Source organism: Lagopus muta, chromosome 7 (genome assembly GCF_023343835.1).
Source record: "Lagopus muta isolate bLagMut1 chromosome 7, bLagMut1 primary, whole genome shotgun sequence".
Lineage (NCBI taxonomy): Eukaryota > Metazoa > Chordata > Aves > Galliformes > Phasianidae > Lagopus > Lagopus muta.
In genome coordinates, this window is record NC_064439.1 from 41,850,936 (window position 1) to 41,874,865 (window position 23,930).

Genomic DNA, 23,930 nt, shown 5'->3' on the forward strand with positions numbered 1-23,930 from the left:
TTACGTTTTGTGTATTAATAAATTAAGTTCAGACCAAAAGAAAGCCTGCTTCAGAGAGGGATAAGCAGCAGAAACATGTTATTAGCTATGGCAGGGATGAATTTGTCTTTCCAAATGCATCACTTGGTACAATTACACTTACATCTTTTTGGAAGACACAGCACATAGTTGGGTTTAAAATTTGTTCCTGATGTGTCAGGAAACCTCCAGTCTCCCCTGGGAGCACATCAGTTGTACAAAGGACAGTGCAGTGAGGCCAGCTGCTGCTGCTGAGGCAGACACTGAAACCACTCAAAATTGGAGCTTCTCATTGCATAGCATTTCTGTTCTCCTACTGGGATGTCATGTAGTGCACTGCCTCTGGCTGCAGCCAAGCAGCCATGTAAAATCATAGAATCACAGAATCATAGAATCACAGAATGACTTGGGTTAGAGGGGAAGCCTATGGAAAGGGCTGCCACCCACTGGATCAGGCTGTCCAGGGCCCCATCCAGCCTGGCCTTGAATGCCTCAAAAGATGGGGCCAGAAAGCTCTCAGTTATCACAGGGGAAGGTGAGATAAGGTGTCACCTTATTGATGTTGGTGCATCCTGTCACCAACAACACAACAGGTTAGGGAAACAGGAGTCAGGGCTGGATGAGCAGCCAGGCTGAGCTCCCAAAGAATCCCGAAATGGCCATGTGCTGACAGGACGAGACAGCAAAGCTGATGCCTGTAATCTCTTCACAAGGGCTGGTGCGTGAATAATCAGAAGGTTTAGGGCTGTCAGTACAATTTCCTTCCAAAATAAAACCAGGTGCAGAGTTGATGGCATTTCAGGAGTGGGTGGAGTAGATTCTTTTCTGTATATAGAGGCAGGGTTAGCCAGAAAGAAGGAAAGAGACAAATAAAATAGGGAACTTGTAAAGTACTGTGTGAATAATGCTACTATAGAGCTTATGATTATTAGTAGTATTGTCTCAACAGTGATTCTGTGTCGTTGGTTCAAAGAAAGATGTGACAGCACCTCCTGTCCCATGTGAGGCAGGGTGAAACTCCAATGACTGAAGTCCACTGTGAACACTTAAACAAGGGCTCAAGGAAAGGTTTTCATGTTTAAAATTTTATCCATATGTATTATCTCTTCAGTACACACTTCATGCAAGTACCCCTGTAAGAACAGAAAATCACTTGAAAATCAGTGATTTTACTTGTCTCTGATTTGTAAAGTCTTTGTAACCTTCATTGACTGCAAAAGGTGTTTTGGACATGCAGTGTGTGCAGATGGAAAGGCAAGACCAAAGCATGCTCAAAATAACATACAGAAGTAATACACAGATATTGGTAGTGGAATTCTTTAAAATGGCCAGTGTGCATGTAAAAAGTGCCATCCACATGGAAGGCTGAAACATTGCTCTGCATTGTGTAACAGCATTTGTGCTGAGCAGGGAGTATGAGTTGCAGAAATGAGTTGACAGAGCATATTTTTTGAAGTGAGGTCCTTATTGCAACGTCATTCATATTTCTAGTAGAATTACTAATCCTCTGACTAATCGAGTAACTGTATCACCTCCTCACCCTGGTGTTCTTTGTGTATCATACTGCATATCTCCGGCTATTGAATCTCATTCAGGAGCAACGATACCGAAATACAAGCAGCAGAGTCTGCTCTTGTTAGCAGAAATTATATCCAGCAGCTGCTGTGACCTTACTTACAAGAACCTATGATTTACTGCAGCGCCTTGGACCATCATTCCTTCCCAGCCAATACCTAGCTTCAAAGGTTGGCAGAAAAAATCCATATCTCAATACCTGTATAATCTTTCAAATCACCTCATAGAACAAAACAGACCTTCCTGATCCCTGCAGTGAGCAGCTGATATTTTCAAGAATGGAACTTGATCCCACCCTTTTCTCTGGGTACATCCTCACACTATGTACAGCCCGGCCACTCTCAGGGTTTAGACAGCACTGAGCATCACAACTCACTTTTTCTCTAGCAACCTTACATTCACCCACTCCAGAGGCTTTCCCAGCCCCTTAGAACTCAGCAGATAGCAAGGCTCTCACATTGCAGCCTTTCTGGCTGCTTTAAGTGTAATCTCACATCCACGGTCAGCCCTGGGAATTACTCACAATCACATTTTTTCCCCAAAGCTAGAAGCCTTCTCCCATACTGAAAATGCTTGACTCCCTTGATCCTGACTTGGTTTGGTTCTCACTTGCCAGGTGAAAGCATTCACAGAGGCAGTGAGTAACAGCACAAGCCCTTAGCAGGTCATTTACTCTGAAGCACAGTGTCCCTTTTCCTTAAACTGAGCAATGGTCAAAAATCAAAGTGAAGATTTCTTGCCCATAAATGTAATAGTTTATGCCCAAGTTGCTTTCTAATTGTGTGTTACGTTCTCATAACAAATCAGTGAAGGCTCCTCATTACAAGCTTTCATTTGAGATCGAACCCAGGGATAACCAGGCACTTGGAGGTAATAATGAGTTTGAAGGGGGCATAAGTAATAAATCACCCACATTACTTTCCGTGAACAGATGAAAGGACTGAAATACCTTAAGGGGTTGTAGAAGACAGGCTGTGCACAGCTGTAACATTCTGTCTGGCTGCAGCATCAATGTTTTTGTAACTCCAACCAGAAAACTGGAGCACAGCTTTTGCAAGTGGGGAAATAAATGTTTGCAGCATCAGAGCAAGGGGATCCACAAGTCGGGCTCTCTATTCTGCCTCCTTGCCAGATTTTATATAGCATGTTACAGTACCTGAAATCAGCCATGGAGCAAAGTTATGGGGAAAAGGGACAAAAAGAAGGAGAACCTGGTAATAAATCACATTTCCTTCAGATAGACAAGCTAAAAATGACTGTGCTGTAATGAAAGACTATCTTGAATCTAGAATGAATGTTCTTGATTGATAGGTAAGTTGGTGTAAATTAGTAAGAGCTGGTGGATCAGCCCAGAAGAAATTAGTTTGGGGAAAGACATGTCTCCTGGTGCTGGAATCAGAAGTCTGTGACTTGGTTACTTAAAACTGCAAGGATTTGGAAAGGAGTGCACACCAAGAAGCTCTGCCACACCACCAATGCTCTCCAGGTCAGCAGGCACCAACTGTGCATGCAGGGTCAGGCACAGATCATGGACAGCATGCTTCAAATGGACAGGGCTTGTCCATTTACCCTCTAGTATGGGAAAAAGTGCTTCCTAAAGCATCACCATAGTAAGGCTCCAACCCCTGCCCTCATCCACACTTCATGCCGATGAGGTGCTGCTCTCTAAGGCTGTGTCCTGTGTAGAGAAGAAGCTGTTTATGAATGTCCAAAGTGGTAAGACTTCCTCTGCTGGAAAGTATCACAATACATAGACTGTGTTTTACCTTTTCAGACACCACTTTTATTTAATCCCTTTATTTTTCTGAACAAATCCTCTTTTTGCTTCATGATGATGCCATCTAAGTAGATAGAGGGACATGGGGTGGGATTAATTTCACCTAACATTCATCATCTGGAAGGTGGATATTTAGTTAAGGTTTATCATCTCCTATAGGACCCCTTTTCATCAGGGTAAGAGAGAGCACCTCTAGGGTGCAGGTCAACCTGTGGCAGCTCAGAGATACTTCATGATGAGGTGAATTGCCTGCCAGAGCCACGGCTACCTCAGGCATCTAACTTTGGCATAGTGAGGTTACTCACTGCTTTGGGAAGCTGTCAGAAACCATTGCTAAGATGGCTCTAAATCCTCTTTTCCCCCTTTTTATTGCTGGTTGTGAAATGGATACCCTTTCTTGAGTCAGCATCCATGACATCAACTACATCCTCTCTTTGGCAAGATCCTATTTTAAGCTTTTCATCAGAGGCCTTGGCTATTTGTGTCATTGTCAAAACTCTTCAGAAGGTCCGGTGACATTGATAGTAGGTCTCTCAGAAGCCAGAGGTTCTGCAGCAACATAAATAGGATCAGCAGCACTAAGTGCAGGTGAAAGAGAAGCCAGCTGCACATCCTTTCTGTCTCCCTTGGCAACAGCATCCTGCCAACAAAAACTGCTGCCAAGCAAAGGCTGCAAAGGAAGGGATGTACATTTGCAAAGCTGGGGCTGGACAAGCTTTGTGTGAAGGGGAAGCTGTCAGAGTGGGAAAGACCTGTGTGCTTTTAACATTATTTTCGATTTGTTCTGTGTGGTTTTGGACAAGGGAATGCACAGGGCGCCTGTCCTTGTGAGCAGTTTTCATGTGAAATTCCAAATGACAATCTGCAATTTTGAGCCATATGTTTCCATCCATGACAACACACAGGGAAGAAGTCTGTGCTGAGTTACTGCTTACAGATGTGGCAAATCCTCCAGCAAAGGTTAAAATACATGGCACGGCTCTCCTGTTACACCAGCTGCAGCTTCATGCTCAATCATTGTTTCAGCAGCAAGCTCTTAATAACCCTGAGTTCCAGAAACTGCTAAACAAGCTGATATTTGTAAAGAGAATTTTTTCTATAATGCACTGAGTATCTTTATTTAGAGGAACCTTCAGACTGGCAGCCTTAGGGATGAAAAGTGAACTGCAAATGGCAGGGAGAAAAGGAATGTCAGCACAAGAGCACAGAAATGCAAAGCAGATCTGAGATTAATGTTTGTACTCCATCACTGCACATCCTCCATGAAATAATTGTGGTTGTGAAAATACTCTGTGTAAATAGGGGAAAAATACACTTGTGATATGGTATACACACCTGCCCAGACTTCCTCGTAGGGACTGTATGCTCCTAAAGTCACCGCTGGGGTCACACTCTGAGGTCCTGTTGCTGTTGGCGCTGCCAAACCTCAAACCCGTTGTCGTGGTGTCACTCCTTTGTGAACCCATATGATAAGAGAGAAGGGAGAACTGGCTTTGCTCAGTAGCAAAATATTAGGGACAAATTCTGTGAGGTCCCATGTAACAAATTGCTTGGGCTGTTTGAGTGTGATGGGGACTTTGAATCAAAGACTGAGGAGCAGGGATTACTGGGGGATTTCCAGCAGCCCCCAACTTGTTGCACTCAGCATTTGCCCATGCCTTCTCAGGAATTTGGATGAACAGGGCACATTTCTGTGTTCTTTGGGCTGTGTGTAATTCCAGACAGTCAGCTGTGCCAGAGCAGAAGGTGGGCAGGATTATGACTTTAAGAATCACAGGATTTGTGGACTTATTTGATAGGTACAAAGTAGAAACTACCCATTCATCACTGAGGAATGGAAATATCATAAAATATAGAACATGTATTTTGATGGCAAAGAAGGAGAGAAGAGGATCCCTATTTCATTCCACGTATTTTCCTCTGACAGGATTATTAATACCATTAGGGAGAATTGAACGGAGTGGAAAATCTGGTGGGGGTGCAGAAGCAGGAGGTGGATCTGTAAATCCATCCAGACACAAAAAGCTCACTGCTGCACTGGAGGGAGGGCACTCTGCCTCGAAAGAGGGAAGGAGCAGTCTCACAAGGACGTGCAGCTGGGGTGCTTGTTGCTGTTTTGTTCCCAGAGAACGAGAACTGCCAGCAATCCTCTGGCGTCTGAATAGACCCGTGTCAGACAAACTGTATCTGGACTTGATGGGGAACCAAGCTGGAATACCAAGCAGCCCTTCGATCTGCTTGCAGAGAGAGGGGGACTGGCTCCGTAAGTGATCTTTGCAGTTCCAAAGGTACTCATAAAGGAGCGAGCTCTATCGCTGCACAGCCCTGCAAGACACGCCTGCCTGGGCTGTCTCTGTCCTCATTCCTCCAAACCAGTTCCAACAATAACAGCAACTCCTGCCTGCAGCTGCCTCGTTAGGGAGAAGATGTATTTTTCCTTTCTCTACTGAGCGATGAAGCTTCCAAATCTGTGTGATGTGAGAAGGTGAGGATGTCTGCTGACAAGTCCAAATGATATTTTCAGGTGAGTGATTATCTTGAGCAGCTGGAGTCATGTTCTTTCTTTCTATTATCCTCCCCTCAATAATTATCGTTGTCCGGGGTTGTCAGTGAGCCTTTTTGGGAGGATCAACAGCTTGGATGTCTGTATGTATTTAGATAAATAGGAGATCAAAAGCATTTCTAAGACACGGATACCCATGCTATCTGAGAGTCATCAGTGCAGGAGGGGAATGAACGGAGAGATGCCTGCTCTGTAACTGCATGAGGCTGTAGTGTTTGTATCACTCATTGTGGAGATGCCTGGAGGACCAGAAATGAGTTATTATGTGCGGAGTCAGTCTCTTGAAATCTCTGATGGAAATTCACCTTAGGAACAATAATGGTGTTCAGCAGTGTTTTTGTGTTCTTAAAGGACCGTGACATACTTGCTACATGAAAACCATAGCTACCATTAATGTTGTTTCACAGGGAATGTCAGTGAGCACTGTTTAATTGGTGTTTATACATGTGATTTCCAGAGCTTCTGCTGATGCTGTGCTACGTTACTGCAAATAGAGCTGATACTCCATGTGCCTCATTCTGTACATTTTATCAAATACTTTGGGTACTGAAGTTGGGCTTGATCGCACTGTCTCATGCTTACAAGGGAAAGCAGACAATAACTTGTAAGTCAATACCTGTGAGTGCTGGCCTGACAGCCACTGATAGGCAGAGAAGAGAAATTTTCTATGCAGAGTAACCTACTTTTCTTCCCTCGGTTCCTCCACCAGTTGTAGGGATGACATTTGCTTAACTCTTTGTTTGTACAGCAGCTGCTGCACTGTGTGTGAAAATCACATTGCTTTGAGAGACTGCAAAGAAAATGACCATAACAAAAATAATCATATGCACTTTCTATGCAGTTTCCACCTATTAACGATCCATTTTGCTGCCTATAATGTTTTGGGTTTGCGGAGAGCTGCGTGATATGTTAATTGTGTTGGGAAGAAAGCTTTCTCTGCAACAATAATGTTGCTGGTGCTCTGAGCAGGCTTTGCAGGACCCTCACCATCACTAAGTGTGGTGAGGTGGTCAGAAGCATGGGGAGTTCCAGATCCTGCACACTGCCCACGTGCGTCCTGGCCCCAGGATCCGTGGATAATGGGTCCTTTGTAAAGCTGCTCCCTGTGTCTCCTTTGCCCACGGCAGTGTGAAATAATGACTCCAGCAGTACGTATCTGCACAGAAAGCTCTCCTGACTTCCTAGAGGAAAAATGTTTGCCAAGTGCTGCTCAGGGTGGCTTTATCTGTCTTGCTGCGATGCCTGAGGTAGCAGAGGCCAGAAAGGGTCAAGCGCCAGATTGAGCCCTTTGTGCATATTTATTGGCTGTAGAAAATGCGAATGTGCAGCTCAAAAGTTTCCACTGTGTCTTCAGCAATTAGAGCTTGGTCCAAAGCTTGCTAAAGCCATTGGGAACCTTTCCATGGGGCTCAGATCATGAGTTATATAACTTTGTGTTGTTTAGCGGCGGTGCCCCAGGGAGGCTGAATGCGAGAGCTGACCTGGGAGCTGCACACATGGCTGCCATCCCATGCAGAATGGTGGCACACAGTGTGCCCACAGAACAGACAGTGCAGCACCGAGAGGTAGTAACTCCCACCTGAAACCAGGACCTCATTCTGGCAAGGACTGCTGAGGTCTTGAGATAAAATGGTGAAAGAACTTGAGCTGCTGGGGCCCAAGTTGCTTCATTTTTCTGATTCAGAGAAACTCAGCTCTGGCTCCTATCTCTAAAGGGCATTTAGCTTCCTTGATATTGTTGAGGACATCAAGTCCAGTCTTTTTAAAAATTGCTGTTGTGGGAGCTTCTTCATTTTTCTGATGTGCAAAACTGTACACATCATTTCTGGGCTCATCCTGTGAGAATACAATGGGAAGAAGCACTGCAGTAAGGTCCTGTTGAGACTGGAACCATTGCACCATGTTGTCAATAAAGGTTTTTATGGCTAAACACACACTGATCCTCTCTGTATGCTTTACTGTCACTCTGCTGTGCTTCATCCTTGAGTCCGTTTATTTTGTACTTAATGTTCAATTCTTGGTACTGTATGCAAAAACACGGGATGGCACAGTTCAGGCTGCTGAGACATTAGGCCATTGAACCTTCTCATCAGGGTTGAATGGTTTTAATGCAGTCATAAATTTGGACTCCAAAAGTGGGAATTTGACATGCAGCATTTAAAAGTCAAACCACTATGACCCCTCTTGAGCATGAGCTCCTCCTGTAACTTAGAAATGGCCCTTCCTGAAGAAAAAAAAAAACACCAAAAACTAGTGATGAGATTTGACCTTTGAAAATATAATTATTAATTATTTTTTGCTATAACGTACTTATATCAGTCTTTATTGCCATGATGGCAACAAATAGAAAGGGCTGCCAGTTCTTACCTCAAAGAGCTTGTGTCCTAAGTAAGGTCAGACCGAGGAGTCTCCAGCAGCCGGGACTGGAGGATTTTGGCAAAGGCTGCAGAACTGGGCTTTGAGCTGACCAAGACCATCTGCCTATGTACTGTATCATCTGGGATGTCATCGCTTTGGCCATGACAACTTTATACCAACCAATAGGTTTCATTTCAGTGGTAATCTGCTTGTGGCTAAGCTGGGGGCCCGATCCTTAGTGCAGGGCCATTTGAGACGCAGAGCAAGGTTGGGGAGGGAGGAAGTCTGGAGGGTTTGGTTAAGCCCCTTTCTGTGATGAATGCTTTGGTAGAGAAATTCAGTAAACCATTTTCCTGGGCTCAGGCCACAGTTGCCAAACAGGGAAGTTTGATATCAGGGACCATAATAATATTCCCTTTGTACTTTCAAGTAATCCAAGCCAGAGCTCTGGGCACCCAGGCAACTGCAAATCCCAGCAGCCCATGCTTAGATGTCCCTGCATGGATGGCGCTGAACATACGGATTGCAACTTCACTTTTGCTTTCCAATTGGCTGTTTATCAATTAGAATGCCAGTTCTGCTTAAAAGGACCAGCAGAGCCCACTGTGAAGTCATTATTACCAGCTGGTTTTCCCTAAATATACAGCACCAGCTATTTTTACAGTGATCTACAAGCCAAATATGTTTTAAGTAGTTATGGACACACATTAGCTCTGGTTGTCTCTGAGAGAGTTACTGCTGCCTGCTAATCCAAGTATAAAAATGTCCTACAGAGCTGCAGCTGATGGGGCCCTGGTGGTCCTGCAGGGACTGTTAAAGGGAGGCCAGCAGACAAGCAGAAGCTGACTGTCACAGCCTGAGAGAGCCAAATGTTATCAGTGTTATTTTTTATTGTCAAATAAGTGCCTTATGACAGAGTAGCATTTCCTTTGAATAGTTACTAACATTTTACAAGTCTTATAGAGGTACTAGCTAAGTGTATGTGGCTTCCCAGGCCTGATGCATGGCGGCCTGCTACCACAACAGGCTGCCCCTGAGAGATCATAAATACTCGCAGCTGCAGGCTTTTGATTTATCTGCATTTCAAGTGGTAGGGATGGATAGTAGGCTTTTAGCCAAAGATGAGGGTTGCTGACCTCAGGGCACAGCATGCAGAAGAGGTGACTGCTTCCTTGTTACTTGAGGAATATCCTGCAGAAAATAAAAAAGCATTAATCCAATACGGAGGTTTTTCTCTGTGTGAGGTGTGAAAGAAAGTAGCTGCACAAAGACTGCCGTAATCCTTGCAATCTCGTGTGTCCTGAGATCTGCCAGTGCCCTGTGTCATGTGTGCCCAGAACAGCAGGCCTAAAGTTTCCTGAAACATTATCTCCACGCACCAAACCCAAAATAATTTTTCATCCTTTCCTCTTCGTATTTGTTCTGTAGCAGCAACTTGTCTTGGCATGCAATACGAGCCATATGGACACAGAAATATCTGCTTTGACCTTGACCTCAGAGTGAGTGCTGCCAAAAATGTGAAGATGACTCCTGCCTTTCATTTCCAAAAGTGATGCTCCACGAATACACCACAATCTGATCTTTGGGTTGCACTTCAATGTACAGAATATGTTTTTCTCCTTGACTAGGCATTCTTTTATGAGCATACTGTCTGTGATAGGCTAGGAATTTTGAAGCGGTATCCCCAAGGATCACTTACTCGACAGGCATTTATTTCAGAAATAAAAAAATATGAGCTAATTTTAGCATCAGGTATTGGGAAAGTGCACTGCTTGTAAGTGGCTCTCACTGCACTATTAAGTCAGTGTTCTTTGAAGTGTTCAGATCTTCAGGATGCCCTGCAAAGGAGCGGGAGGCAACTGTGGCAAGGTGAGGTGAATTTTGGTGGTTGTAGAGCTCTGTGCTGTTCTGCTTCAGAAATGATGGTTGGTGATCAAAGCATCGCTCTTAGCTGGATGAGAGGGATAAGTACTGCTCCTTTGGTGAGTTTCTGCTACGTGTATTGAGTCAGAATACACACATTTCATGGCATTTGCCTCTGGCTAAGCCTTCAGACCCAGTGGGCACCTAATCAGAGACTGCCCCATTCCCATTTCGAATGTTCTGCTGGTGCCCACTGCAGATATTCCCTTGTAAGGTAGAAGTAAATGGCATATCAACACTGACAGGGAGAGCTGGCAAACCTGGAGGCACAGAGGGTGGGGAATGTGCAGGCAGGCACTCTACAGTCTTGTCTGGATGATCCTTACCCTGTTTGGGGTCCTGCAGTTCTGGTGAACTTATCTCCCTGTTTTTTTTAAGACAGTGTCACCTTTTCCCTTGAGATCCTGGGCTGAAATTCACACTAGTAGTGTGCTAATGGTGCCATCTGATGATGCTCAGTGGACTGTGCAAAACAGACTCATCCCTTGTGCAGAGTGGGCAGAGGTCTGCATGACACTTGGCAGTTTCCACATATGGAAATGGTGACATGTGATTGATGTGGTTCCTGCAGGTCACACTAACTCAGAGCATGTTAGCCCTGCGTCCTGGAGAGCCTTATGCTATTGCAGCTGCCCATGTCCATTAACTGGACTCTGAATAGATGTAAGAATCGATGTTCCCAGTGGCGTGAATCTGGCACCTCATGAAACAATGTGCTCTAAAGAGGCAGGTGGGAGGCAAATCTCACAGAATCAAATCCCACAGCACTTATAAGTATAGAACGGGACCCAAACAAAAATTTGTGTGTGAGTATCTGAAAAGGGGCAGTTGTATTAGATGGTTCAATCCTCAGTAATCACATGGCTTTTTAAAATGTCTTTGTTAGTTACATTTTCTTGTTTATTTTTGACGTTTGTGAATTTTCCACATCTCATACTCTGAGATCAGAGATGAGATTTCCCAAGTTTCTAAGGGTGCATCATAAGCTAGGAAGCCCATTCATAGCACATCCCTTCTTGACCTAATTTTCAGTGAGGGCTAAGCAGCTGCTCTCTCAAGAACAGATTGCATAATGGCATCCAAGACTGGAGGCAGCCAACTTTAGGATTTTGCAGCCAAAATAATGAGCAGACTAAGGTTCCCCATCATGATATGGCCATTCATCCAGAGGCCTTTGGCCAAAACAAAGATGAAAATATCTTTTGTTTCTACCACTGAAGAGTAGGATGCTTTGTATCTTCTTCATGGGGGTCGCCTACAGCTATGTATGATGCTTTAAAATACCCACATGGCAAGCCCCTTTCTTCCTTCACCACAGAGATTCTGTGCAGCCTTCTCCTTCCCATCTCACTACTCCCAAACAGCCACTGCAGATCTATTTCTCTTCCAATTCCCAGAGGCACTAACTCTTCTTTTCCAGGGCACAAGGAAGGTAGGCTTTCCTGCCAGCTTGGTTGTCATCTGGGAGGAGCAAAGCACAAGCACACAGCCACGCTGTCCTCCATCTTCTTGTCCCTCCCCTGTGTCTCACCCTTTCTGTTTCTTCCTCCAGGTGTTCTACTGATCTTGGCACTGACGGAAGAGCTGGTGTTTTCTGTTCAGGTACTGTCTCCTGCTGTATCCTCCTCTCAGGGCCTCCTGATGGACACTACCACTGTCACAGCCATGGGAACAACGCCTCGCCACAAGGACCGCCACACGGCAGAGCCCGTCCCCACCTCCGCTCGCGCCGTCCCCCATCCTGTCAGCCTGGCAGGGAGCGATGCTTCCACTGCTCAAACGCAGGCGAGCAGCCCTCGTGTTGGCGAAAAGGAAACGTATCATTTGTATAACCAGAGTGCTTTGTACTCAGGACAGACTCGCCCCAAAGGGAAAATATTCCAGATTTTCAAAGGCAACTTCACAGAGTCTTCAGAACCTTACCTAAAGACAACCCTGCACTCTCCCTTCCCTACCCTGAGGAGCCCTTTCACAGACCATCCCTTTCAGTCCCAGACCACAACCTCCAGTGACCCCAATGGCACAGAGTTGGCCAGAACTACGCCCTCAGACCTTTCTCCCCACCCTGACACCTCGGGAAGCCTTAGGGAAGCAGAGCAAGGGAACGGGGCCGAGCGAGTTGTGCAGAAAGCAGAGTTTGCCACCACAACTGCTGGACCGCCAACTGATCCCGAAGCAGTGTCGGTGCCTTTTAAACCCACTCACTATGGTGTATGGGATATGCTGAGCAAAAACAACTCTTGGGTAACCTTGAATCTCAGTACAAATGTCCCCTTGTTTTCTGGCCCTGGAACTGCACCAGCAGCAGCCGGTCACTCAGTCCAGCCCAGCTTTGATGTCAACATCTCCTCCCTGGCAGTGGAGGACCTCGAGAGCACTGCTCCAACACAGCAGGGCCTGGTGACGAACACGACCTCACTGGGCAGCACTGTCTCCACCATGCCTGCCACGGGGTCGTCCAGCTCCGTGTCCACTGCTGGTTCCACTGCGACTGGAAACTTCCTCAACAGGCTGGTTCCTGCCGGGACCTGGAAACCTGGGGTGCAGGGAAATATCTCCCATGTCACTGAGGGAGACAAGCCCCAGCACAGAGCTACCATCTGTCTCAGCAAGATGGACATTGCCTGGATCATTCTGGCCATCAGCGTACCGATATCCTCATGTTGTAAGTTAATTGCTGCTTTATTTCTCTCTCGCATTCCTTGGAATTCAGGTTTCGAGCCATTCATGGTGTAGTTGAAGTGCCAACAGTGTCAGGATAGACTGAGATAGATGAGAAGAAGTCACCAGACTTGTTCTAACTTATTCACTGAGCAAAGTGCATGTGGAGAGCAGCTCCAAGTGCAGGAGTATAATGTTTACACACAAAGCATACTTTCTGTGATGCTGTTAGAAATAACATAGTCTTTGGGGGCTCTCCGCATGAGGGTATAAGGCAAAGGCTGAACAACTGTAGAAGGCAAAGCAGTTTTACTTCAAAATGTTTGAGTTGGTGACCAAAAATCGTGCAACTGTTTGATTTATTGAGTGCTACATTCTGCCCAGGAACTGGTTTTTAAAAGCCCACTGCTAACCCAAAAGATTAATGATAATTACTATGACTGGTACCTTAGGGAACTACAGCTTTACCTGTGCAATGAAATATTTAATTGCAAGCAGTTTGTGAACCATCAGTTTTAAAGTCACATCATTCTGATAACCAGTTCGTTATTTCCCTCCATTTTAATTCTGTCTGACCTGGAACTGCCTCAGCAGCAGGAAGAATTTGAAGTGCTGGCTTCCAGACCACAGGAATCAGACACCTGAGGGACCAGCATCAGTTAGTGTCCAGAGCTGGTTTAGGGTCTCATCATTTGTCTCAACAGCAAAAAAAGAAAAAAAAAAAAAAAAAAGTTGTTGAACAATGTGAAAGCTTGAGTGGGCACTGTTGTGTCCCCTACCTAGCAAAGTTCAGCAATGTAGGACAATATAGCCTCTGGTATTTCACTCTTTGGAGCCAAGGAAAAGACACTCAGTGTGCTATGGGATGTGGTTACACTGATCTGTTTGGAGAAGCATTTCACAGCCTTTGCTGCCCGTGGAAAAATGAAAGGGTAGCTGCCAGCAATAGTGAGCATTAATCCTGTTATTTACAGCTATGAGTGGTGCTGAGTTCACGGTTAGATGTGTTGACTGAGTCAGTCTTACTCAGAGCATTCTCCTTCCCAAAGGGGGAGTGCTGTCCTCACATGGCACCTCTCTGAGCCACTTTCAGGTTGCTCATGTGGTCAGAAATATTCACTTTGCTCTTTGCGCACATTGTGGGCTGAGTCAGCTCCCTGCAGGTCAATAAGCACAAGGTCTGGAGCAGACAAGCTGCAGGGTGCACACCTGGAAAGGAAGCAGGACCAATACTCTAGGCAGCTGAGAATTATTGGATTGGCTCATCATACCTGTTAAGCTTGTGCCCCTGGGGCCATCAGTCCTGCTATTGCCAACGTGGCTAAAACCACTGGTCAAAACAAGGCTTAAAACTAAAAGATTGACAATCAAAACAAAGTGAAACAAAAGCACAAGTGTGCATGTATACTTCTATGGAGAATGAGATGGAGAAGAGAACGTGGGTTATAGCAAGTACAGCATGAAAATAAGAAGCAATATTTGATGACCTAATAAACAGTGCTTTGTCTATCAGTCACTAGAGATAGAGGATAAATAAGTTCTTCCCTTCACTATGTTTGAGGCCAGTATTGAAAAAGAAAGTTGCAAGTAGAAACTTGAAAAGAAAGTTGCTGAGTGCATCCAAATGCAAAATGCAGCACAAGCAGAGGAAGCATGACCATTGTGCCCATTGGTGTATGTGCCTTCTTGTATTGTGCCATATATAAGCCACTAACTCAGGATAGGTATTAATAATACGATTAAGTGTCTGACAGCATGATTTCTAACCTACTGCTCATTATATGGTGAGAACTTTTCTTCTTATTGTATGTGTCATAAATGGTGTGTGTTTGTATGGCTGCATCTATCCTGCTTCTTGTACTTGTAAGCTATAGTTTAGAACAGGTAATTGTTGTTTTGCCAGTTACCTACACCAGCTGTAATGCAACTGAGTTTTTACACCATCCAGATACCGAAGTCATGCTTTCAAGAACAAATTTCTGGGTCTTCAGTGGGACTCTCCTTTTAAAATCTGGGGATGCTCAGAGCTAAAATGCATGGTAGACAGTCACATAAACGTTTTCTGTGGCATGCAGTGCACATACAGCATACAGTGCACAGTGTTCAGCACACGGTGTGCAGCAGTACCAACGAAGGGGACTGCCGCCACCTCCAGGGCACAGAGCTCACAGCCGAAGAAATAGCCACGGCTGCGATCACTCCTCACTTCTGCTTTGGATGCTAAGAGACAGATAAGAGACGCAGCCCTTTGGGTTTCGTGTCTTCTTCAAGGAACTGAAGTGTTTTAAGTGAGAGGTCTTCACAGCTGTGGTGAGCATGGGCTGAGAAGACACTGTCCTCCTGCCTTGGGATGCTGTCCAGAGGAAGTGTTAAGGGCATCGAGGCCCAGCCCTGTGCTGTTTATACCTGAGCTGCATTAAGCAGGAACAGCCTCCTCACAGCAGCCTCCTAGTCCTCATAAAGATGCATAGGTTTGAGTCCCACTGAAAAGCCTTCACATTCTAGGCAGATAAGTAATGGCTTGAGTAGGAAGGAACGTGCCATGTCTGCTGTGTGAATCTGGGGAAATCACCTCACCTTTCGGTACCTCAGTTTTGTGGTATGAATAATGAGAGTAATGTTGCTTGCTCCAGTTGAGGGCTGCAAAACTGAAGGATAGCGTATCATTATGTTCCCAGAAAAGCAAAGTGCTGTATTACACTGATACCAGTAATTTCTGCATGTCACAGCTGCAGTCAGTTTCACAGTGGCTTTCAGACAGCCTTGACCATTCTTCTGCACATGTGTGTGCCCCTGTCTCACGTGTGGCTGCATTGCAGAATGAGGCTCCATATGAACTTGTTTTAAAACTCACTGGCACAGTCCTTGGGCTCCCAGAACTTAGAACTCTGTAATTACAGACTGGCACAATAAAGTGTTGAAGAACTGAAACCTGTAAATCAGATGCACAGAAGTCAATTCAGTCCGTCAGTTGTGCTGATGTGAGAAAACACAAAGGAAAGGCTGAGCCTCAAAGGGAAGCGTCAGCAGAACTCAAAGAATAGATGAAGATCTGCCTTGAACCCAACCCTGTGCAGTCACATTTCACACACTGTGACACTTTCAAAATCATCTCACCTACTTTCTCAGTCACTACAACTGCAAATGTTTGCTTCCCCAGTCTGAAGAATGATTCCAAGCACTGAGTCTCCTCCTCAAGGATGAGCTCTGACCCAGCCTTTGAGGACCCCTTGTCTCCAGGTGGTCAGTAACAAAACCCATTGGGATACCTGCAACACAGCTGAGGTTGTAATGCTGTAGACAGCCCAAGTGACAGGCACGCTTTTACAGAGGTGCTTAATGATGGGCAGTTAAGATACAGTCACAGTAAATGAGAAAAAAAGGAAGAAAATCTGGATAAAGTGCCATTGTAGCTATCAAGGTGAGGATTCTCCACAAGCTGTGTTTATGTATGATTTACAGACACAGAGAAAAAAACTAACATCCCGCAGTCTGAATATTTCCTGAATTTTAACTTTCAGCATTCAAGTGTGTTTAATGTGGAGCCAGAGAGTATGTGGAGGGGGTATGTAGCTATATAGGCATGGTAACGTTTATGTGAGTTAAAAGAACAGACACAAGGCTACCAGATAACTGTAGGCAGTTAGTATCATTTCCTTACGATGCTTTATAAAGCCAGTATTGAACATGGTGTATAATCCTAGTTTATGTTTAAAAGATAAAATAAAATAAAATTGAAGTTCAGAAAGGAGCCACATGAATGATTCAGGAGCTGAGAAATTCAACAGAACTCCACTTGTGAAATTACACAGACCAGGCAAAGGCTTAAGCCCACAGGTTTGAGATGTTGCCCACACGTTTGAGACATTGCTGATGGCATAGTGGAGGCTTTTAAAACAAAAAAGGCAAAAGGAGACTGAGAAAGTGGAGCTGAAGCTAGAGGAGCTCAGCCTACAAGGGAAATGCAAGCACATTTCCATGACGGTTATTAAGTATTGAACAAACTTATTGGGAATGTGATGGAAATGCAGTCACTCCAGATCCTTAAACCAAGTGGGGCGTTTTCCTGCATCGTGTTTTGTATCTGAAATACAGCTTATGGGCAGGGGACCAAAGTTACCAGGCAAAGGTCTCCTGGTGTGCAGGTGTTGTGCAGGTGAGAGTAGATGATTGGTGTGCTTTCACCAGCCTGGAAACCTATAACAGTGTGAGAATCCCATTTCTGCTGTTTGTGGGATACATCATGTCCTGTGTCGGAGGTAAGGGATCAGATAGTGCTGACACGATTTGCTCTAGGACAAGATAGAAGCTGGTGTCAGAGCCGGAGTGCATCAGCAACTCTCAGCCCCTGAATGTGCGTGTTGACATTTCTCTCTCCAGAACAGAAGTGGGCCAGTGGATACATATTCAGAATGCTTCCAAGCTCTCTGAACAAAATTCCTCACGTTTCCTAAATGTATAGTAATCATTGTACAGGGAGCTTCAGGCTGACCCAGGGACATCACTGAGATGTCCTTCTCGTGGCACCTGGGATTAACTGCAAAATGGAGCAGCCAAAGCAAAAAGTCAGTACAGCTTCCCTGACCCCAGGAAGGATTCACGTGAGTGTCAGAACACCAAAGTTAGAACTTTCTGTGCCCAAAGGGCATCATTCTCTGAGGAAAAGTTGATAGGCAGCACTGAACAGCAGCACTTTCTCATCTTTACAGGGGAATGTCATAACAGGGATGATAGGGGAATTGCAGCTAGCCTTCCTCTTCCAGCTCCCTTGTATTGTTGCTGCCATTTTTCCATTCCCAACCATCTCTGCCCTTTCTGTGTGTCATCCATTTAGCATGTCCTCGCTGACCATCACAGCTGCCTGCCTGGAAAGAGGTCTTCTACAATAGACATAATACTAATCATGGGACTGAATAGATATCCAAGAATAAAGGTGAACTGTACACCATTCCTATTTTTGTTCTAAGAGCTACATTAGATTCACTAAAATCAGCTGTAAGAAGGTTAGTTAATTTGAGAGAAAGAGGAGCACCCCTCTTCAAGCCCTGCTGTCCTGCTGTCCTTTCTCTCCCTCTTAAACCCCGTCTCCTCTGCTTGGAAGCAGTTTAGGCAGACAGCCTTCTGCTAAAATATCTTAGATTGGAGGACGTTTGGGAACTTATTTTCTACAGCCTTTCATCCATTTGCTTGTTTATGCGCTGAGGTTGGAGGCCAGGAGCATAATTAAGGGAGAGAGCACAGTTGCTATATGGCAAACACATCTTCACACGGCAAGGCCATTTCCTGCTGGAAGGAGCAGAGACCTCCTTCAACTTCATGTCATTGGCTTTGCAGCTCCTAAAACCTAAATCCAATCCTTCCCTGTCAGCAGCCACAATATTTTATAAGCTGTAAAACTTTGAGTTTTCAAAATATTTGCACAGAAAGTGCTTTCCTGGGGCTCTCGTCTCCTCAGGCAACTTCAGAATGGCGGCGTGCCTCAGAGAGCACTGGGAGGATGAAATGTATGTCCCACTTCACTTTCTCATCCTAACAAGCCTTCAGACTAGGCTGGGACTCAGAGCAGCCTCCTGGGCCCCAGCAAAGCATGGGGTGAAAACGCAGCCCTTGGGGAGGTCGAGCATTTCCCTAGGCAGAGAGCAGTGCTGCTGGCAAGGAGGGGGCTGCCTGCACAGGAGCTCAGCAGCACCAGTTGCTGACTGTTGCCCAGACTGGATAATAGTAAGTTTGATAATAGCCACCTTTTTTTTAATTGTGCAAGAGATTTTCCCATTAGTTTTGTAAGATGATTTATAGCATAAGCTCACCTTTCCCTTTGAATGAGACATGAAGTGCCTGACTCAAACCTATTACCATTTTTTCTTGGTAGCTTATTCTTTTGTTTTAAATAGAGCTCTAGCCTTGCACTTTCGCATTGCCATTTTATGTGAATAGATGGGAGATGAAATTAGATCCATGGCATATGGGTAGCTGCAATGTTTGTCAAAACATACAAGGCAGTTCTGACCTCTCTGCAGTCTTTTCTTTCCCCAGGCTATAATTCTAATAAATAATTTTAGCTGTAGCTGAGAAAATAATATATTTTCCTGCTTCATGAATATTTTTTCCTTTTCTATCATGAGGGGTTTAGAAATTATGGAGTGAATTTACAGCAGGGCATTCCCTATTTCACTGGTACAAATCAAAGTGAGTATGCACCCAGCTACCTGTCTGTCTGTATAAATCAGGTAGATTACGAGCCCAAATGTTCAATTTGTTCCACAGGTATAAAATAAGCACACCGAGCTTTGCGTTACTCCTCCGAATAAACCCTTGTATGCACCTAAATTCTGCCTGAGCAATGGCCAGTGGGAGCAGTAAGTCTGTTACAGTGGGTTTGCCCAGCTCTCATAAAATCGCTGAGATTACAAAACTGAATTGCAACAGAGATGATCAAAATGAGAGCAATTCCAGAAAACAGACTGGCACCACTGCCGCCATTCACATGTAGACAGGCAGGAAAATCCCAGTTCTGGTCGGCTTGGGCCAGGGCTACCCTGGAAATGTCAGCTACACAAGGCAGGTGCCAGAGGGGATCCCCAACCCTCCTCAGTTGCTGTCTCATCCTGTACAGGACCTCTGTTCCCCTGGTGGTCTCTGTTTTGGAGTGGTCACATGCTCCATGTTCTGTCTGTGAGGTACTGGGGCAGGGATTAGCAGCAGGGTCTTTGGATGTTGAGGACGTACAACTACATGCATTTGTGAATTTGGTATTTGAGCCTTGGGCCAGTGTCTGTCACTGCCCTCTGCTCACAACTGCAGGGTCTGAACATGCCAGAAACAGAAGACATCTATGCAGAAGTATCATTTGCAGTCCTCTGTCCAAGAGCATCTGTCAGTCCCTGGCTAGGCTGTTAAAATGCCATCCATTACAACACCAGAGCTTATTCATTAGCCAGGCAGCCACATCAGAAGGTTTACAAACTCATGTCAAGAAGAAAGTGAAAACTACGTATCCTGCCAAGCCCAAAGTCTCATCTTCTTGGGCCAGATCCTGAGTTAACTGTGTGGTTCCTGTTAGATTGGAGCTGGATCTAACTGAGGGTGAACTGTATGAATGAAGGTCACCAGCTCTCTCTTTAAGTAGCTTTAAGCCATATCCCCACTACTGATGAGTCCTTCTTGAAAGGAAATAACCAATTTTTCACGTTTCTGTTAACAGCAGTTCTGCTGACAGTCTGCTGCATGAGGAGAAAGAAAAAGACATCCAACCCAGAAAACAATCTGAGCTATTGGAATAATGCTATTACCATGGACTACTTCAACAGGCATGCTGTGGAGTTACCGAGAGAGATCCAGTCCCTGGAAACATCAGAGGTACCTCACTTGCATAACTAGTGCTTGAAAACTGTACTGAAGCCATATTGGGAGACAAGGAGAGCAAGTCATATTAATAAAGCCCTGAAAACAACTGTTTACGAGGGTGGATAGTGATAGGGCAAGGGGGAATGGTTTTAAACTGAGACAGGGGAGGTTTAGGCTAGATATCTGGAGGAAGTTTCTCACACAGCAGGTGGTGAGGCACTGAACAGGTTGCCCAAGGAGGCTGTGGATGCCCCATCCTGGAAGCATTCAAGGCCAGGCTGGATGTGGCTCTGGGCAGCCTGGTCTGCTGGTTGGCGACCTGCACATAGCAGGGGGTTGGAACTGGATGAGCATTGTGGTCCTTTTCTACCCAGGCCATTCTGTGATTCTGTGATTCTATGAAATCTCTATGCATGTTCAGGGAAACAGCTTTTCAAAAAGCTTCAACCTCTCTCCAGCAAGTCTATCATAAGGTGCAATAAACAATAATAAATAAGCCTATAGTTTTTCAAGTGCCAGTTCTGAGAGAGAGTCCTGCAGTACATTAGTGATCCAAACATCAGCATATGGCAGTGTATAGGGCTGGCACACACTCCTCAGCTTTTCCTGAAGGGTTCTTTGTGTTTCACTGGTAGTATTCCTCTATGGGCAGGTGATCCTACTGATGGAAATACGAGCTGGCCTCGGAGTCAGAAAATAATAATTTAGCTTAGTTCAAAGGTATTTAAAACTTAGAACCAGTGAAGAGTTTGAGCTTAAGCTGAAGTGATTTTCAAGAGATCAGCTGGCTAACTAACTCATTGGATTGAAATAAAAAAGTGTTCAGAAAGAAATCTCTGAGATGTGACAAGATAAGCACTCACGATCACTTCATCAATGGCACTTTGCTGGCAATCATGGAGCTCCTGCTGAAGCAGGATTCTGTTCTAGACTTAGGAAGCAGCAGCTTTCACATGATAGGACCATTCACATGGCCTCCAGTAGTGCCATATCATTTTAAACTGATTGGAATGCTACTGGACTGGTAGCTTCAAGCCATCTATTCGGTTGTCTGACCTCAAAAAGTAGTGCAAATGCATCTTTCATGAGTTAAGCCATGCTGTCAGGTGGGAATACGTCATGAAAGTGAAAAAAAAGTGGAAGGTCAAACACTGGTTTGGTGTGTCTGATTTGTGGGTCCCCTTACTGAGAAAAAAATCAGCCTGATTATCAGCAGAATTGAGGATTGTCAGAGAAAAGAGGATTATCAGAGCAGTGAGTGCTTATCTTCACGCACGGCTCCCGCTGCCTGCAGAACTGGCTCTCTGAGGTTAGATCTCCTTTTGGAGCCCCCCACGATTCAGGCATTTTCTGCGGGATGGGACCGAGCGCCCCAGGACAGAAGGAACAGCCCTTTTCTCACACCTGAGGGCTGCTCTGTGTGCTCCGGAGGGCGATGGTGCGACACGCTCATGCTGCTCTCTGCCCTTCTCCTAGGACCACCTCTCTGAGCCACGCTCCCCTGCCAACGGCGACTACCGCGACAGCGGGATGGTGCTCGTGAACCCCTTCTGTCAGGAAACGCTGTTTGTGGGCCACGAGCAAGTCTCTGAGATATGAGCCCACGGCCGCCCTCCTCCTGCAGTTTCATCTCTACTGTCTCCAAATTATAAATAAATATATATATTATAAATATAACCTTTGTGTAACCCTGAATTACAAGAAATGTTTTCAGCTTTTCTTTTCTTTTTCCCTCAGAATTGTCAACCCCTTTTTTATAAGTGTGGTAAAACTTTACAGAACAAACTGTGGCTTTATAAAATAAAGGTATTTCTAAGCAAAACACCTGTCGGATTGACTGCTTTCTTCCCTGTCCTTTACAGCCTGTTGCTAAATCTACTTGGCCTGAAAGAACACTGGGTAAAGCCAGTTCTGATGCAGGCAGTGTGTTTGCTATAGCATCCTGCAATGGTTTCAGAGCAATCTGAAGTTATGTGATGTCTCTCAGCCTGGCTATGTGTTCCTGCTTGGTGACCATCCCCTCCCTACACTGTATTGCCAGCTGGCTTAGGTCATTCCTTTAGGTTGCCATGCTGGGATACAGGCAGAGCAGGACCAGCGTGGTCTCCAGTAGCAGCCCATGTGGCTCACATGCCTGTCATGCATCCTGTGCATGGCTCCAGTTCTGCCTGTGCACCCAGTGGGATGAGTCAGAGTCTGAATCCCACTGGGGTCTGCAAACTCAGCAGGGAAAGAGCAGGAAAGCTGGGATAGAGCAGGATGATGAATGAACCTAATACACCCAGGCGGTCCGGGAGATTGGCAACCCACCTGGGTAGCAGCATTGCGCAGTGACTTTTTTATGCTATCTCTCTTAGATAGGAAGACTTGAGCTCTACTTTTAGCTTTGAAAGTGTTTTACAAGAGCAGAGATCAGAATGGCCTTTTTTCCTGCATAAATGCCCTAACAATTACACTTTGGACATGCAGCTGCTCTTCTCCAGCCCAATGAGTCCTGAATTACTTCCCACATAGCAGACAACCTCCAAAGAAGGCAAGTAGAGTGTCCCCTTCATAGGAACAGAAATCTCCACAGTGTTTTGGAGCAAATTGGCATTTCAGTCCTACCCAGTTAAGCACCAGATTGCAAGCTGTAATAATAGTGTGGGAATAGGAAAGGCGAATGAACCTTAAATGATGGGTTAGAAATGGGCCATTACAAGCAGAGGGTAACATGGAATGTGGAATGACTTTGCTAAATCGATGTTCTCTCTTCAAGTAAACCTGAACTGTTAACACGGGACCAATTTTTGGTTTTGCTCTGCAGATTGCCTTTCTCACTTTGCTCAGCAAGTGGAGTGGCTTCTGTCCTTTGAGGCCTCAGCTATCTCCTATCCATCTTTGGCCATTGGTCCTTGTAGAGTACTTTCTTCTTTCACTCCTGACTTCATTGAGTGGCTATGAGACAGCACAGAGCTTACCCCATGCTCTGGCTGGCTGCTTTGCACCACCAGCTGCACAAGGTTATCAGCAGAAAGGTACCTCGGGCAAGGCAAGGTCAGAGCAGCATTGCTAACCACACGCCTTGCTGAAGTGAGCCACATCTGGTAACAGAAAAGGGAATTCTAGCTGTGACACATCTTGTCCAGCTGTACCACCTGCCAGCAGAGTCCCAGTGTCTGTGGATCCCCAGAGCAATCTGACAGATTGATTACAATGGCTGGAATTGCACCAAGATGCAGCTCCCTCAGGGGCTGGGAGCCATAAAGGCATCTTCACCCCTCCTTTCTCCCTGTCCCACACGTGCGTTTCTTCTGTGCTGAAACACAGATGTGAATGTGGGCCCCAGGCTTCCTAAGATAATGCAATTGAAATGTTAGAGATACTGGGTGTTTCCACTCGGAATCACAGAGTGATGTACTGCTTCCCTCAGAAGTTGCAGGGCAGGCAGTAAGACACAACTGTGTGTGGACAGGGACAGGCATGAGGGAAAGTGTGGGACAAGCAACATGCAGTGAGGTACCTGTGATCCTCCTGATGGAATACTAAACAGCCTCCTGCAAACTGCTGGAGGTGACAGAGTAAAGGTTTCCTGAGCATCTTGCAAAAAGCAAAAGCAATCAGATCTTCAGCTACTGGGTATTTTGAAAAGGGGGCGTAAGGGGAGAACAAGTTGGCAAAGAAACAAATCAAGTTGTCACTGGAATATACAAACTTACTGGAGGATTCCTC

At 45.4% G+C, this 23,930-nt stretch overlaps 1 protein-coding gene and 1 long non-coding RNA gene across 18 annotated transcripts in view; one reads left to right on the forward strand and one right to left on the reverse strand.

The window, feature by feature from the left end:
* The window catches only part of TMEM108 (transmembrane protein 108), a 226,412-nt gene extending 204,357 nt beyond the window's left edge, over positions 1-22,055 (forward strand). For 8 of the 10 annotated variants that reach the window (XM_048951308.1, XM_048951304.1, XM_048951303.1 and 5 more), the window contains 3 exons: positions 11,767-12,879; positions 20,077-20,231; positions 21,696-22,055. In XM_048951308.1, coding sequence (XP_048807265.1) covers positions 11,767-12,879; positions 20,077-20,231; positions 21,696-21,818 — 1,391 coding nt within the window. In that variant the 3' untranslated portion in view covers positions 21,819-22,055. Of the gene's footprint in view, positions 1-2,358; positions 5,895-11,766; positions 12,880-20,076; positions 20,232-21,695 lie in introns of those variants that run through there. The other 2 variants (XM_048951311.1, XM_048951310.1) reach the window with 2 other exon arrangements.
* The window catches only part of LOC125696076 (uncharacterized), a 65,329-nt gene that overhangs the window by 23,590 nt on the left and 17,809 nt on the right, over positions 1-23,930 (reverse strand). The window lies entirely within an intron of this gene.